Source organism: Melospiza georgiana, chromosome 9, assembly GCF_028018845.1.
Source record: "Melospiza georgiana isolate bMelGeo1 chromosome 9, bMelGeo1.pri, whole genome shotgun sequence".
Lineage (NCBI taxonomy): Eukaryota > Metazoa > Chordata > Aves > Passeriformes > Passerellidae > Melospiza > Melospiza georgiana.
Genome location: NC_080438.1, coordinates 14,223,474 through 14,241,527, shown reverse-complemented (window position 1 = coordinate 14,241,527; position 18,054 = coordinate 14,223,474). Strand labels below are relative to the sequence as shown.

General features: G+C 37.6%; 1 protein-coding gene across 11 annotated transcripts in view; it reads left to right on the top strand.

Moving 5' to 3' along the window:
* Positions 1-7,360, top strand: part of PTBP2 (polypyrimidine tract binding protein 2) — a 242,079-nt gene extending 234,719 nt beyond the window's left edge. For 8 of the 11 annotated variants that reach the window (XM_058030340.1, XM_058030338.1, XM_058030339.1 and 5 more), the window contains 6 exons: positions 923-1,077; positions 2,488-2,521; positions 2,968-3,060; positions 3,447-3,663; positions 3,766-3,843; positions 3,979-7,360. In XM_058030340.1, the coding sequence (XP_057886323.1) occupies positions 923-1,077; positions 2,488-2,521; positions 2,968-3,060; positions 3,447-3,663; positions 3,766-3,843; positions 3,979-4,111 (710 nt within the window). In that variant the 3' untranslated portion in view covers positions 4,112-7,360. The remainder of the gene's footprint in view (positions 1-922; positions 1,078-2,487; positions 2,522-2,967; positions 3,061-3,446; positions 3,664-3,765; positions 3,844-3,978) is intronic. The other 3 variants (XM_058030336.1, XM_058030334.1, XM_058030333.1) reach the window with 3 other exon arrangements.
* The last annotated feature ends 10,694 nt before the right edge of the window (positions 7,361-18,054 follow it).

The following is an 18,054-nucleotide window of genomic DNA, read 5'->3' as shown; positions in this document are numbered from 1 at the left end:
ACCTGGTAGCTTGACATTTTCTAAAACGTAAGTGATTGCTATTGACCTAGTATAAAATTTCCTTCAGGTGGGGATCTGTCATGCCATACTGTCCTGGAAAAGTGTTTTGATTCAATAGTGCTCATTTACTGAACCCTGCATGATGTGCAAATGGCAGTGTTGATCAAATACAATCAAGCTGTTCTTATATAAACCATGTATAGTGCAAATGTATCACAAGAATCTTTGCTGAATCCTGGGAGTAGCACACTCAGCTCATGCCCCGCTGACATGAGCAGACAAAATCAGCGTTTCTGTACAGGGCCTGAGTTTCCTTGAAGAAGAAAACGTAGAGGCACAACTGAAGCTATAGCTGAGGGTAACATGCTTCTTCAGAGAACTGGATTACTAAAGCCACAGAGCATGTTGAATATTGGATTTAGAGGGTTGCCTCCCCACCTCATACTAAGCTTGTGAGGTGTGTAAACCTCTTCACATGGACAAATGCACAGTTGGGGATTTAGTCAAGCACCAAGTTGAAGTGAGGAATGTCTCTCAAATGATGAGAAATAAGGATGTAATGATGCAGAGAGCACAATTAGTGTTTATTCTTACTGATTTAATCAACATTTACTTTAGACCATCTTGATAAACTAGACACTTCAAGCATTTTGGAGTGCAGTGAAAACAGTTATGCTGCACAATAATGGTTATTTGAATAGAAAGTACTTTTTATACCTCATAACTCTGCAGACTTGATCTGAAAAGAATTTTCTACATTTCTCTTATGGTAATTTACCAACCTATTTCATAACCCTTTGGATAACTTTACAGTGGTATTGTTTGCTGTGTAGAGTGTATGTACAGCCCTAGTAGTGATATAGGAACTTTTTAAAGAATGACTTGTGTGTGTTTCGTAAAATATGCTTTATTTTAAAATTAGGGCTTCCTGTTGCAGCTGTTCCAGGAGCTCTGAGTCCTTTGGCCATTCCAAATGCTGCTGCTGCAGCTGCAGCTGCTGCTGCTGGCCGTGTGGGAATGCCTGGAGTTTCAGCTGGTGGCAATACAGTCCTCCTGGTTAGCAATTTAAATGAAGAGGTAAATAAAACAATTTTACTTTGCTTTCCCTCCCTCTTTAGTCACGCTTCATTTGTCAGTATTTTATAATTTCTTTGCATTTGGCCTCTTATATTTGGATTATAAGCTCCAAGTATTTTTGCTGTTTTTTTAGTAATCCCCAGTTTGTTTTAAAGCCATTGTTAAATACATTTTTGTTCTTAGGTAGCTAACAACTTAAAGTATCCTTTGACAGTCAGCTACCTATTTTTTTTCTAAGAAAGATTTGGTAACTTCATGTTTGAATACCAACTATTCTTTCCTTTGTAACTGTAATCATGTAAACTAGAATTTCTGTTTTGTTTCTAATTGTTTGCTGTTTCATTTCATGCTTGTATCTCACATTTTTGAGTCTTAATTTATGTGAACTACTCTAACACATTTTTCTTTGAAGGTTCTCCCAAAGATCTTGACGAGGCACTCTTCCAGTCTCTCTTAGTAATTTTTTTTTCTTTGCAGTTACTCATTTGTCTTAAAAATAAAAAAGTGGTGGCAAAGCATTTTCACCTTAACTGTATCTTTCTTGCTAACTCTGAAATCTAAAGGGATTAATTTAGTTTTGCATTTTTACTGTCCTTTACATTTATTTTGATGGCTGTGAACGCTGGTATGAAATGTGGGAAGTTTGTATCAGTCTAGCTGTTCCATTTTTAACTGGCCTCTGTCACTGTAAATCATTAAGCTTTTTTATCATCTAGTACTATTTTGTCATCCACAGTCTTGCATGTAAAAATGTTTCAGATCAGAGTGCCATTTTGAAAGATATTTTGCCTGCATTTCATAACCAGCCATGCTTACGCAGTTAAAGTTTTAAAATTTAAATTTCTATTGCATGCTTTTTTTTAATTTATTTTCATGTTGAGATGAAATGCTGTAGTTTACTCTTGATATGAATGTACTTTACCCATATTTGTCTTGGGTGACTACATTTTACTCAGTTTTTCTCGTACAGTACATAAACCAACCATTTTCTGACCAAATTCCTACATTTCCTATGTACTGACCTATATTTTATTTTTTTTTTGTTCCCCACTTCCTTATTTTTTTTTCTTCTGCATTGCTGTATTCCCTCCCCCATTTCATCCTTTTCCCTGTGTGTTCAACTTCCCTTTCCTTGTCTTTACCCAAATTCCCGTGCCCTTCCCTGTCTTACCCTTCTCCTGGTCTTTGTGTACGTTCCCTGTCTCCATTCCCTATGTTCATGCTTCTGTGCTTGAACAAAATGTTCCTCGGACCAACTTGCCCCAATTAACCGCCTTGAAACCATGATCCATGACCACCTCACCATTCTGCGGGAACCACCCTTCGTTATGGATGATCTGTTCATCTCCGCTCTTCCTCGACTCTTCTCTCTTCTTGTCTTACGCTGCTTGCTCTTCTCTCCTTCTAAAGATGGTTACGCCCCAAAGTCTGTTTACCCTCTTCGGTATGTTATTGTTAGCACTATACTTTTATTATTGATTTGGTTTTGTTTTTATGGTTTTTGTTTGGTTGGTTTTTTTTTTGTTTCACCTTAATTCTTATTTGTAGCTAGCACTTTGGCTTAAAGTTGAATAGTAAATCTTTTGCTATTTTTCTTTTGCTGTTTAAATCTCTCCATAGACACAGATTTTCTTTTAATGCATGCTAATATATTTTGCATGGTCTTTAATTTTATATCATTCACATAGCTTTGAGGGTTTATCAGAAATTATTCTTTTCAAAATTCACTATTCAAAATCTTTATCTCCTTTATTCATTTGTGAGTGTGTTGAGTTTGAGCGAGTGATCTTGTTGCTGTCTGAATGTTCCATTGATATGTCAAAATATATTACTTAGGTGGTTGGCTTTAAAATGAACTTTTTCTTTTGGGTTACTTTTGACTTTAAAAAGGTGTTTATGGTGATGTGCAGCGTGTGAAGATTTTATACAATAAGAAAGATAGTGCTCTTATACAGATGGCTGATGGAAACCAGTCCCAGCTGGGTAAGATTAGTTTTCTGTTTATATTCCTATTAGTCTAAGTACTTGGAAATTAGGCTGTGTAAGATCAGGTGAACTAAATGTGTTTATATTTGTTAGTCTGTCTCTTATCTTGGTTATCCACCAGATCCAAAATTTTTTGTCTGTAGTCGTGTTCCAGAAGGTCTGCACTTAAATGGATACCCTAAATGAATTCAACAGCTGAATCAAATATGACGATCCCTGAATAAAATTAAGTATTGACAAAGAGTCTGCAGACCTAGTTCTTGATTCTAGTCCTTTAGCACACTGACCCTTTGATTTGCTTGAGTGCTTTTCTTCTTTGCATGTGTGATGTACCACAGGCTATTGAAAAGTAGCACTCAATTGAGTAAACTTGTCTTTTTCAGCCATGAGCCATCTTAATGGACAAAAAATGTATGGAAAGATCATTCGGGTTACCCTTTCTAAACATCAGACAGTACAACTACCTCGAGAGGGACTGGATGACCAAGGGCTGACTAAAGATTTTGGTAATTCACCTTTGCACCGCTTCAAGAAACCTGGTTCCAAAAACTTCCAAAATATATTTCCTCCTTCTGCAACACTTCATCTGTCCAATATTCCGTAAGTGTTTGCTGTCAGCAATCTGATAATATTTCTGTGAATCACAGCACTCTGAACTGACTAATGATTTCCCACTTATGCTGATTTTCTTCCTGTCTGTAGACCATCAGTAGCAGAAGAGGATCTACGCACATTGTTTGCTAACACTGGAGGCACTGTGAAAGCATTTAAATTTTTTCAGTAAGTACCTTTTCTGCACATAGCTCTAAAAAAAAGAATTTTGCAGCACATCTTAAGAAAAAGTATATATCAAATTGCAAACATTAGGAGCAACCCTGTAGTGTTCAAGTTCCTAATTCCATTATTTTGTTTCAGAAGAGATCACAAGATGGCGCTTCTTCAGATGTCAACAGTAGAAGAAGCTATTCAGGCTTTGATTGATCTTCACAATTACAATCTGGGAGAAAGTCACCATCTGAGAGTCTCTTTCTCTAAGTCAACTATTTAAAAAGGCAGATAGAGAATGAAGGTGTATTGCATTGTTTGGTGTTGTCACCTTTTGACTGTTCAGGAAAGTGGGGACCAGAGTTTGTCTTCTGTTTTTTTATTTTTTCATGCTGTTACCATTCCTTGATTGTTTTAAAAAAATAATTAAAAAAAGGCAGTGCTCTTAACTGCTTTTCAAGTGTTCAACTGTTGTTTAGATAAACCATTGTTTTGTTTAAAAGATTTCAAGTTAATACGACATTTTTTCAACTTAGTTGACGTACGTGCCTTAAAAAGGAAAATTAGTACTGCTGGAATTGCATAACTAGTAAAAAGCAAATTTGGTTGTCTGGGGCACATTGTTACATGATAATTTAAATATGTTTAGGCAGGGGTGTGTAAAAAGGTTAAGTTTTTGTTTTCTCCTGCTTGATAGATTTCTTTATCTGCTGACTTATCACTTATTTCCTTTTTAATTGGATAAAATGCATTACGCTGAAAGAGTAAAATGATTTTATTTGATTTTTGCTACTTTTTGCTATGTGTTCTTTTTTAAAAAAAGCCTTTTGTATTTCATTGTTCTGGTCTAGATTCAGTTATGAATGTAGGCATTAGTTAAAATTAACAAGGTACAGAATATTAATTTCTTAAAGGACAAAAAGTGACTTCTGTGACTTTGAGCCCTACGTGAAAAGCATTGTGGAATCTTAACCTTTTTGTACACACTCTTGTGGGATGTATCATATAAATGTCAGCACTAAGTAATGTCTTGTTTGTGGCTGAATATTTTTCGTAGATGTTTTTGAAGTTGACATGACTTACGTGCATTTCAGTATATATTGCCATCTTTAGTTTGTAATTAAGATATGGAATATGGTTGTGGATTTCTGAGCATGTACAGACTGGTCAAGCTAGTTCAGGAAATGGTGCATGTATTTTTCAATGATGAAGAAAGTTTGCTGCAGATGCTTGCAGGAAATTTTGTGGCAGTTTTCTAAAACTGACAACCAGGTGGGACCAAAGTTTATGTGCCTTTAGTCTTAATTTACCTTGCATTGTAATATTCAGTTTTAATAAATCTCTTCAAAATATTTTGTATTTAGAAATTGATCTGACTTTACTATAAACATGGCTCAGAATCTGCAGATCCAGTTAATTTGAAAGCAGTTCACTGACAGTCTGAACTGTTACCTTGATTCTGTTTAAATGACCAATACTTTTTGAAATTGATGTACTTAGTTTCAAGATTCATAGATTCTGTTATCTATGTAGAAAAAAAGGTCATGTATATTTTCTATTAGTTGAGTTTTTACATCTTTAGAATTGTAAAATTCAGTATAGTTTGGAAGTGGCACAATTAAAAATTAATTTTCTAACAAAGTTGGGAGGTTTGATGGTTGTTTAATTTCATTTTGTGTGTACTCTGCTTACCTCTGTAGCATGCTCAATAAACACTTCTGTAGCTCTGTATTCACCTTTTCTGTCTTTCTCTGCTGCTATCTCTTCTCTTCTTTGTTTTCCACTTCTACTGTGCTTCTAAATTCATGTTATTCTCTGCCAGGGTGGGAAAAGCATAACATTAAAAACTACTATTTATGGCTTTTTACCATAAATCTGATGCTGTGAAAAATACCAACTCTTTATGTTCAGATAGTGACCCCTTTGCAGGCATATGTGCAAATTAAACATTTCCCACCCTGTTATAACTTACTGCTTTAAAGACATAACCTTTATTGTAGTTTGTTAGCTCTCTCTTTCTATCTTTTTAGTTTTTAAGCAGATTTATGCACTAATAGATCTCTCAGGTTTGCCATGCTCTCTTGCTGCAAGTTTCATCTTTCATTTTTTTTGTGTGTGCTATAAAGATTTTCTACTAATCATACAGTACACTCATGGGTGAAAGTAACAAAGGATTTCACATGAGATCCGTGGACCATACATGTTTAAGAACAGGATGCTTCACCTTTTCAGAGTCATGGGTTCAAATGAATATTAGAACAGTTTGGGCACTTCAGTAGTTTTCCTGTATATTACTTTGAACTGATTGTTGTGGGGGTTTTTTCCCTTTCAGTTAGAAATAGGATTTTACACAGTTGCCATTTAAGAGCAACTGAATGATCCTGGAGCATTCAGTAAAAGCTGTCAGCATTAAAATCAAAGCATTTTTCAGTCACTTTCCAGTACAACCACTGTAGGTACATTGATGTCAGAATACTTTGTGAACTGATGTCTTCCTTTGGGTGGCTTTCAAATCAGTAAATAGCTCTCAGCTTTTTAAGGTCATGGTATAATGTAGGGGCTTGCATTAGTCTTAATACGTTAAATAAAATACATTTTATCAGAATTACACCCAATATATGATTTAAGTCATACTCCAGGTAATGCAGTGATCACCCAATCTGAAGTGCTGATAGAATCCTATTCATCCATACTCAAAGTTTTGGAATCAGCATCTTTTTCCAATTTGAGCACCCAAACGCAGAGATGTGACTATTTCCAGTGATTTAAGCAGTAGTTAAGGGTCTGACTGAGCTGATCTGTTACATTTTTCATCTGTACAATATGATGTCCCATATTTTTCTAAAATAAAAGTGTGTCAGATTTCCTTTTGTGTATCAGAATGTGCTTGCGTGTTTCAACTAGAAATGTGACTTGAAATTTGCCATTCTGTGTGTTCAGCTTGTGCTGAAATGTTTCCGCTCCAAAACGTGTATCAGATAGCATACAGTGATTGCCATATGTGTAATTTTGAAGTAACTGTGAACATCTGCACTGTCTGATTGTGTACAAATACAGGGGTTTATAAAAGGGTAGCTTACATTCTTCTTGCCAGGCTTGTTTCCTTAAAAAGAAGTTTCTATACTTTTCTCATTTTGAAAATTTCTGTGGCAAAAACCTCAAGGGAAAGAGTATATATTGGCTTTGACTTATTATAAATTCAGCAGCTTTTATTACGAGGTTATATTTGTATCAGCCAAAATTAAAAGTAATGACAGTCATAATTGTCATGAAAGCATTTTTTATTAATCTGAAGAAAATCACTGTTCAGTTATGGATACTTAGTCTTTAAAGTGGTATCTCTTCAGAAAATACAGACTTAGTACTGTCCTAACTCCTAGAACTTTCAAAAACTTCTTTTTCATGAGATGGTAATGCATTTTGTATAGTAATTTGTACATTTTTGTTGTTATAAAATGTAAATAAGTTTCTGTATTTTTAGCTCTTCAGAATGTGAAAAGCATCACTTTTATTAAAATTTTACTAAAAATAAGTTTCATGAATAACTTCTTACACTCCATCGAATGTGAGTTTTCAGATTGTTAGTAAAACTTTACCATAGGCATGGTGATTCTCCAAACTCAATTTCAGATTTTTAAAATAATACTGGTGTTTTGTCAGAGGGCAGTTGCTGATTTTTATTTCTTCGTGAGTTGTTACATTTTTCTCTGGTGGAGCAATGAAATTGGTTGGAGAAGTCCAAAAATGATCATTGATCAGATAATGTTGAGTGGCAAATACAGTATGTAAGTGAAATGAACCAAAACCTTATAGCATTCTAACTATAAACTGGGGGAAAACTTCAAACCAAAGTGAATACACTTAAAAGTATTTCTGTATATTGTGATTTAACATGTTACAAAAGGTGCCTTTGCCCTGCAGGAATAACAGTTCACACAAGTATTTGTGGCTTGCCATTTTTATTGTTTTATATTAAGAATTAGTTTCATAAGCCATTTTACAAAAACAGTTTATTTGATTCTTTATAAGTTTCCTTATGTTTTCTAGTATCTTACAGCATGACAAGATTACTAAGGTCCTGCTATCTGCAGGATTTAAGGCATTGTGATTTCAAACTCTAGTTTGCTCCAGATAATTTGTCTAATTCTGTGCTTAGATAACATTGTACGTCTGTCAAAACATTAGAAAAAAATATTCTGGATTTTTTTTGCCAACAGGAATATAAATCCACTAGTCCCGCCTCAAGAAATGGTTTTCCTAATATCAAATGTGTTCCAGTGAGCAAGACTGCTCAAAAGGTTTGACTGTGTTACATTGGGATGAGGCTGAAGTCCTTGTTCTGTTCCAGACTCTGAGACAACCTGAAATTCAGTTTTGTTGAGGTGAACAAATTTTCTCTTAAATAATCAGGCAGAATACCCCATGTCTTGTAGTCCTGCTGTGGGTAGAAAGGCAGAATAGGTATAGATACAGATATATAAGGACATCTGCAATATTTCTTACCTTCCTGGTTTCTTGGGGGGCTGAGCAGCTGCAGCCTACTAGTGTGATTCCAGCCACAGAGAGGATAGGAAGAAAGAAAGAATGGTTTTTTTGAAACTATAGGATTTGGCATGGTATTTTCTACTGAATGGGTTTTGGTAAAGTTAGTCAGTCAGTAGACTGCAGTAACCTTAACTATAGAGAATGATAAACCATTAATTATCCTCTTGGTGCATTGGCTTGCTAGAACCAGTTCCTGCCTTGCTCTGGAATAAGAGGTCACAATAATGCAGCTTTAAAGAATTTCTTTAACTTGCTTTTTCCTTTAATGTAAGAATTTATTTAGTATCACATAATCTGAGTATTTCAAGGTTTGAAATTCTCTCTCATGCATGTGTTTGATCTTTAAGGATGGTTAACAAAATGAGATTGGTGAGTTCCTGCTTCACCTTAAAAAAAATTACAGCTTGCTATATCTGTTGTTTTCTGAGTTGAATGGATTTTCCTCTCATCAACAAAGTAAATTTGGAAGAGGGTTACATTGCTTTGTTTTTTCCTTTTCAAAGTTTACAGCATTAAAATCTATTCTTTCTTGATTAGTGCTGCAGGTAGGCAGCAAAGGAATAGTGAAGAACTTTTTTCCTCAGGAAAAAATATGAATTAAATGCAGATTGATTTAAATGTCTTGAAAAACTTAGCTGAAACTAGCACTCCTATTATGGAAGAGTTCTGCATGTTTTATGAGCTTTAGCCTGGTTTCATTAGGGAATGAGGCATGTGTAATCTCTGTGTGATGTCCTGTTCCCAAGATAACCCCTGTCCCTTCCTTGTCCGTCCTGTACCTTTTGGTGGCCTTCCTGGTAGGCAGAGGGGATGAAGGTCTCCAGTAGCAAGCATTTCTGTTTCTAGCCTCATGATTAGTTGTCTTGCTAGGTCCAAGTCCTTACTTTCAGTAAGGAGTAAGTACTTTCAGTCCTACAGGCAAGGGAAGGGAAGACCAGGTGCCTTGTCTGTTGCTGGGATTTCTCAAAGAGGCCCAGACCTGATTCTCTCCCTCTTGATGGGCAGCAGCTTCAGAGGTAGCTGGCATGGTGGGGCCTGGGGATGCTGGGTGCACGACAGAGAAGTGAAAGGGAAGGGATATTTTGCAGGAGGTGCAGAGTATTGGGCAGAGGTGTGTTGAGGTGTTTCAGTAGTTTGCTTTCAGTTGTCTCGTGTAAATAGATGTGAAAAGTTATTGACAAGGTGAGACATATTGACTGAATAATTCTGTTAGGGGTATTTTACAAACTAGTCGGAAAAAAAGTAGTCCAGCTTGTGAAGTAAATGTGATGGATTTTCACTTCAGCTCAACAGGTACAGGGGTGTCAGAGCGTAGCACTTGCCTGCAGACTGCTGTGGAAGATGGTTTTCCTAGGATGAGTACTTATCATCCCTGGAAGCCAGCAAGACTGAAAGCCTGAAGCCTCTAGCCCAAGGTTAGGCTACATGTCAGGGTAGTTTAGGATGATTGACACTGATGGCTGGCCAAAGAGTAGATAAAGTGAGCTAGTGGGATCCAGGAAGAGATTTGTTAGAGGAGTCATCAAGTGACACGCAGGGACTGGCATTTTTTGATGAAAAATAGAAGCTGTAAAATTTCTGACTGTATTCCATGGCAGGGTACAGCAGTGTCCTTTAGGCTAACCCTATTCCCCCTAGTTCCTTAATGCCCGGGGCTTATCTCTGACAGCATCAACACTCTTTGAAGATCTCAGTTGTGCAGCTGAAATCGTGCTGGACTAGTCTGTTCTTTTCTGAAGCAAGAAAGGTTTCTTGGCAGCTGCATCTGACAAGCACCAGTGATTTGTTGTGTGTGGTGGGATACTGGCCTTTCCACGTTAAAACACTGGCACTCCTCAGCTAGTAAAGAGTCCTGGTGCTGTGTCAACAAAATACTCCTTTCATCACGCTGTGCTTTGTTGTCTAAACATTAACCTTCAGGTATTGACTCCGATAATTTGAGTAAGCTTTTTGTGAACAATGTTTATCTTTAAGGGAGGTCTTCCTTTTTCCCTCTCTTTTTAGAGAGGGAGATTTTCCTGTTGATTATAGAAAATAAACTAGAAGTTGCCATTTTCCAATTCCTAAGCAAATTTTGGTTGACCTCAACAATTTGGATCAGAAGTGTGTGTAACTTATTTAAACTGATGGCAGAAGTCACACATCCTCAGTCTGTATCATTGCTCCTAGACTTCATGGAAAACATAATCTTGGCCTAAATCTTTTGCTACAATTAAAAAGTCTACTTTTGTTTTTGGCCAGTGGTCATTTTCAAGTTCCTCTTAGATGGAAGATGGAGCTAAACCTCATCTTCTTTTAAGTGTAGTTACATTAAAATACCTGGTTAATAGTAGATAACCTCTTCCTATTGGTAGCTCTTCACTCAACAGGTCCTATAAACAGAGGTGTTTGTTGTGCCATTGTGTTACAATTGAAAAATTTGTTCTTTTAATTAGATAATGGTAACAGCAAGCACTTCTGCACTGCTGTGGGTGAACTCCTAAATGGGTTTTTTCCTGCAGGTGGCATACCTTGCTTGAGTACATGTACAGCAAGTTTTGGTTCACCAAGGGATGTCCTCTCAGTTTTGGCAATGGAGGAATTGCCACATCACCACCCATTACTGATGGCAAGGGACTGGGGTTGCTCAGCAAAACTGAATCTGCAGAGTGCAAGTGATCTTGCTAACAGATCAATATTAACATTTATTTGCAATTTTCTTAAGGATACCTGGAAATCTTTAAAAGTAGTTTGCTTTTCAAAGCAAACAGGTAAAGTATCTGAACTTTTTTTCACAGAAATGTAGACTGTTGGTTTGTATAAGCTATAATCTATAAATTTTTGCACAGATCTTCTGTTAAGAATAAGTTGCCCTAAGGAAAGGGATTCTACATTTCATTTAATTTCTAATTCCAGTTTTTTCAAATCTTGAGTCAGTTGAAAACTTGTATTTTTACTGATTTGAAATAGTCAAATAATCAATAACCCTTTCATACACTTCCTTTTTCAGTCCACAGCAGCTTCCTCAGTTTCTCAAGATGGGAATTCTGTAAAAAATAGCTTTTTTTCCAGGGTGATTTCAAACAACATACATTACATACAACATCAAACAACATACATTACATACTCCTGCATAGCTAAAGTAAGGCACAAAGATTCTTCCTATGCAGGGAGCGGTTATCCAGTTGCCTTCTTGGCTTAGAACTGCATGGGAAGCTTCCAGAGAGATGTACTGGAAAGGAAATACATTGTGCTTTGGTGTACCTGGACAGCAGTACAAACCCTAAACTTCCCTCAGTGAGCCCTCACACTTGAAGCAAAACCTGGTTATGTGCTACAGCTATTAGATTCCTTGGAATTCAGGCCTTGCAGATTCAGTGTTCATGGAGCTTCTCAGCACTTCTGAGATCCTTAGGTAACAATAGCAGGTTGCATCCATGATTTCAGAACTTTTGGGGTGAGTACTGTAGTGAGATTAGGGCTCTTTGCACTTCAGACTTTTGGATTAAGACACTGAATAGCCCTAGAAAAATCTGGGAACTCTTCAGTCTGTTTTGAGAAAGTTCCCTCATAAGAAGTCACTAGATATTGAAAGTTATATTCATTTCAGCTTCACTTGGGATTTAACAACATGCTGAGTAACCAACATCCTCGTAACACTCCAAGAGAAGCTCTTAAAATGCAGGTGGTTTTTTAAAATATTTTTGGAACTTAATGTTATGCTCTGAATTATGCTTTTGTAATTAAAAAGTTACATTTTTCAGTCCCCTATTTTGTATTTCTGTAGTAAATGTTACTTTAGGTTTATTTTAGCAGAATTTAATAATAGTCAATGTAGAAGTTAGTGAACTTGCAGGAGGATTACCACTTGGAACAATAGGCGTTAGTTTTCTGTGCTGGAAAAAACAAGTCCAGGCTTCTGGCACTTAGAAGGAGGTATCTAGGCAACTGCTACTGCATGCCAAGATCCTCTCTTGTGCAGACATCTGCCCTGCCAAAACCATGTTCCTGGGGAGAAGAGAAAGTTCATCCAGATGTAGTGACTGAGTATGCAAAGAAAATGAAACTGAGGACAAATCCTGTAAATACTGAACTCCTACACAGGAACTTCAGCTCCCTAGAGATGAGACAAGTGGCCGAAAGCTTCCTCTGGCAACACCATGTGAAAGGTGGCTACTGCAGGGCACCTGTCCTGAACTTGTATCCTCTCACAGCTGGTTTCAGCCTAGATCCTTGCACTCCTTTTCATAAGATTGCTTTTTCTTCCTTTCCCAATTTCAAAAATGAATTTGCAAGTTTTTAAGTTGCAGTGTTTTAGGGTTTTTTTTAAATCCGTCAAGCGGTGCTATGCAGATGAGCTGTGTGTTGCTGTGAGGCCAGGCGTGATTCACTTAAAACTGGAAATAATGTAAGGCACTGAATGTAGCTGAGACTTTGCTTTCACAGATTAATAATTGTCACAAATAGAGCTCTGATCTTTGGGCTGCCTTAATCTATAGTACAAAATCTCCTCTTGAGTAAGTATGTGTACATCAAGTTGCCTTTCTCTGTCAGGGAACAGAATGCCTATTTGCCACCACTCTATTGTTCAGAGACATTAACAACTCCTTCTACTGATAAAGAGCTGATGTTTTTAACTGGCTGATTTATATGAGTTATCAAGTTTGTTACAGACTTCCTCATTCTTCTGTGTTTAGCAATTTTAGAAGTGTTAAAGTGTCAAAATATCTTACACTTGTTAGCGTTTAAGCACCTTCTTTTGCAATCATTTCAAGATGGATCCATTACAAGTTTCAAATATTTTGGATGTCATCTTTGTTCCAAATTTGGTTTTAAGATACTTCATGCTTGTAAAATTGCAACTGGATTTTAAAAGTCTAACATGTACAGCTGCCTGATCCCTTGTACAAAATGTGATGAAAGATTTAGCAACACTTTAAATGTATTGGTACTAATAATGTAACCTATTTCTCTCTCCTATCCCTTGGCTAACATGGCTGTCAAGGAGAGGAGGTGCCAAAAGCTCCTCTTGCAGTGCAAGAAGTAGCCAGGAATCGTTCAGGAGGTGTTTTCACTTTACAGCTGGGCTGTTCTAAAGGCTTGCTGCTATTCAAGGGATTAGTTCTGCTCCTGCCATTCTTGCTTGGGGTCATCTGCCAGCTCTGGTGCCTGTCTTCTTGCCCTTCATCTGCATGATTCAACCTGCTAAACTGACAGCATCCCTACCAAAATAGTCAAACTTCTGCCTTGTCTTCTCCTTCTCCTTTTTTGGTACTGGTTTTTGCCCTTTGGTGGACTGAACCTGGTCACTGAATGGTTATAGAAATACTAAAGGAGATGGAGCATACTTCTAGGAGGAGAGGGGAAAACAGCTCTGCCTGCTTCAACTGAAGTCAGAGATCAGCGAAAATGTAACAAAATCTCATATTTAGAACATTTTAGCTGATATAGCTGTTGCAGCCCTAAAGGCTGGAACTGTCACAGATTTTAGATACAGGTGGAAATACTGAGTTACTCTAGGACTTCAGATAATAAACACCTTGATATTTATTTACTTAAGTGCCTATATGAATATTTTTAGTTTCTAGACATTAATAATTACTAAAATACTGTATATTACACAGAGTTGTAACTTAAATTAACATAACACATGACTTTACAACAGCATCTTATGAAATGGTCTGCCACACACTGCCAAATAAGTGCATTACATCAACTTCATGGGCTATGTGAAATGTTTTTAAACTTCTTAATATTTTTCCTTCAGTGAGAAAGGAAAAAATACTTTTAATTGTGGATTAATGAGCTCTGGGATGCTGTTTATTTTGCATGGGTTTTTGGGGGGTTGTGCTTTGCTTTTTTCCCCTCCTTTTGCCTATCATGCCTCTTTTTTGAGTTTCTGTCATTGCTGCTTTAGAACCAAGCAGGATTCACCAGGCACAGCTCTTTTGAAATCTCTGGTTATTATCTGGGTGGGATTTTCCTGTTCTGTTTTCAGACATGCTCTTCTGAAACAATGTGTTAGTTCCTTGTTAATCATGCTAAGAATTAAGTTTGCTCTTAAATGATGGAATTGGGCTGACATTTATGCCATAAGTTTCTTAAAGCAAAGCTTCTCTTTGACTTTGAGGTGACAGATATGTCGTAAAGGCCGTAAGAATTCTCAAATAAAGACTTCTGATTTTTGCCTCATCACATATAAGAGAAGAAAGACAAAAAAAAAAAAAAGGTGCTTCATGAGCCAGGATTTTACTGCTTTATGGTGACAGATAATGGTAATATTTACTACTTATGAGCCATGCACATAAATCTACATATTTATGTAGCAATGAATACAGTAAAATATTGTGGCATTTCTACTTAGAACATAATTGCCATGTATATTAACATGGATCTGGATGTCATAGAAAGTGAGCCAAAAATAAAGGTGTTTTACCAAATTGATTCAGTGCTATGGGATTATTTTAAGAAGCTATAATAAGGGAGGTTCTTGAGAAATAGACTGAAATATTTGTTTATATGTAATGACAATGTAAAGGTGATAAGCAGTGTCATTCTTACAGCTGATTACATGCTGCAAAGGTAGCTGTAGATTAGTTCTTGTACTAAATTTCCGGAGTGTATAAATAGCTCTGTTCTTTAGAGTCAAAGCAGATAGAAAATTGAACTGAAAACTGAAAAAGTTCTGCTAGACTTGGTTTACTCTTGTCTAAAACTTTGCACCTCTTTTTCCCCTTGCTCAATCATGTCTCCTTTTCCATTTTCAATTTATCTCAGCCTAGATACACCAAACCTTTAATGACATTAATGTTTTTCTTTTCTCTACCTTAACACCTGCCTGTCATCCATCATGCCACCTGCCCCAGGTCTGGAGCATTTGCATTGTTTACATTGATTGGTTTTGAAAGCTGCTCTCCTGCTCTGTTCTCCATCCAGCATTGCATCCTTGTGCCTTATTCCCTTGATGGTGCTGCCTCCTTGTCCTCTGTGCCCCACCCTTCCCCTGTGAGTGATCCCCGCGCTCTCTCTTTGGGCTCCCTTTGCTGGTTGGAGGAGTAGTGGTGCTGTGGCAAACCCAGCACCCAAATGCTGTTGTTGGCCCTCTGCAGGTGTGAGCACGCTGGGAGCTCGTGGGTTTGGGAGCAGTTTCAGGAATGCCTTGTCTTCTCCAGCCACAGCTGACCATGGGAGGACTTAATGATTGTAAACCTGAGCGCAGAGAATGCTGCCTGGTGATGAACCATCTTCATCCTTCATGTCCTGTGACCTCACCAGAGACTGTGCAATGGGGCACTGGAGCAAGACCTGTTGTCTGTTCAGAGCATCACAAGACTTACAGCAAGATGTCCAGGTAACAGTGACGGTCCTTATGCTGAAATGAGGGGTGGGGATGTTGAGGATATGTTTTCTATGGATGTATGTACAGGTTGAAATCAGACTTTAAAGCTTGCTGGATAGTTATAATGGTGGTAGCAGAGCTTCTAAACACATGCCAGAGCTTTCCATTTTATTGATGTGCAAAGCAAAATGCACATCAATTTTTTAAAGGTGTTTTTAAGGTTCTGACCCAGTCCCTTTCCATCTGTATGGGTCTGTTTCTCAGGAAAGATACTTGTGAGATATGGCAGAATTGCTAGTTAGTGTGGGTTTTTAGATCACAAAATCTACTGCTGTACTAAAGGAAGGGCTAGTAATGAGAAAGGATCAATTGACAAGAGAAAGGGTGATTGCTAGTGTTGAGCAGGGAAAATGTACGTGCTGCTCTCAGGGTTTTCTTAAAACAGTTTCTTTCAGCATGTTCTTTAATGACCTTGAAGGTGAGGTTAATTTGATATTGATCAGATTAACAAATGTAAAATCTGGTAAATAAAAGCAATTAATTGAAAATAGTGAGGAGGTTGAATAAAAGTAAGGGGAGCTTTAACATTTGGAGGAATAAGAGGCTACAGAAGTGCTGATGTTCCTGAAGTTATGCACGAACTTGTGACTCCTTGTTACTTGCTAGAGAGAACTTTGATTCCAGGGGCCTCTTGTGCTTCAGCATTTGATGCTGTTCACACTAAACCAACCACTGAAGCACAGCAGAAAATAAGGTCTTGTCTCCCAGGATTTCTAGTTGGATTGCAAGCACCCAGACTTTCTTTAGAGGCTTGTATGTAATTAGTCCTAACATGGCCCAGGAAAGCAGAGGAGATTTTGAGCTTGCTGTCAGTGTTACATTAAAGTACTGTGCTATTGTGTCATGTTTATGTTATTGGAAGAGGTGGAAGCATGTTGAGATTTAAAGGTCTGTTTCTGAGCCTTGGCTGCAGACTTGGGGGTCAGACACATGAGTATCCCTGTGTTTAGTATTAGTGTTGGTTGGTCTCTGGCCTTCATGGCAAATATTCTGCCTTCTTGCTAAAGATGGGCAGTGTGAGTGCGGGGTATGGAACACCTGCGTGTCCTCATTTCCTTGATTCATGCAAATCCTGATTCATTCCCAAAGAGCACATCTTGCCACAAATGCTGACAGGTCATGAGAGTAAACCTAGCAGCACACCCCATGTGCTCAGAATTCATGATCCTCGTTTCTTCCAAAGCAAACCCTGTAGTCTGTTCTGTACAGTGCCTTTATTCTGGGAGATACTGGGAAGCTTTCACAGACTAGCAGGGAAGCTCCAGTCTGTATTGTGCACTGACATCTTGAGTAGAGGCTTTAGGCAGATGCTTTTTCCTACTGTTGCTACTTATTCTGTGCTTTACATATAAATGAGAAGATGTGAGAAATCAGCCAGCGAGCCCAGGCACCAGGGCTTTGCTTTCATGCAGTGGGCAGAGAGAGAAAATGAAGTATGTTAACTGCCTACCTCACTGCCTCCTTCAGCCCATTCTCATCCCATGAGTCCACTGAAAAGCCTCTCACATTTCTGTACTAGAAATAACATTAGCAGGGAAAAAAACCTAAACCACATTCCACTTCATACACTGCAGCTGTATCATCTTTTCCCAGGTGCCTGTGTTGCTTTTAAGAAAAATAATAGAAACAATAGCGAGGAAAGACAGAGCACAAACAATTCCCACTCTTCCCCTTGAAGTGAGCAGTTTAAAAATGGGCTTATTTTGTTAGAATTCAGGGTAAATGCTTTTCAATAGATGAGAGATACTTTAGCTCAGTTCCAATGGACTCCACCAAATCAACCTCCCACCCAATTCAATTAATTCCCTTCCCCCTGTGTGTAAGGAAAAAGGTTTGGATATAAAAACACTAAATGTAAGATTAAAAAGTCTACAGAGATGATCAGAAGGGAGTCTATTTTAATAACCCTCTCAGATTGCTGTGCATGAGATGTGGAAGTAGGAGGTTTAATCTCAGTGCAGTGCCTTTACAATTATAATCAGAATTGAGCTGAGTATTGGTCAATAGGAAATTTGCTCCTCAGGGTAGGGAGAGGACTGTAACAAGAATTAAGTCTCAGGATGTTAGTGAAGGAAACCATCTGAAAAGAATAATCAACGGCAGTGGTATGGATCTTGAGTTCCCAGAAAGAATTGTTCAAAATTAAACAAAAACCCAGAGCAAGAAACAGCAGAAAATTCACAGAGACTAATGATCATTGTGCAAGCAGGAGAGAAACACAAGTTCCAGGCGCATGATGCTTTCCCTTGCTGATTTTTTGCTTTAAGATATTTACAGCTGATGTCAGTGTAAAAGGAAGAAGT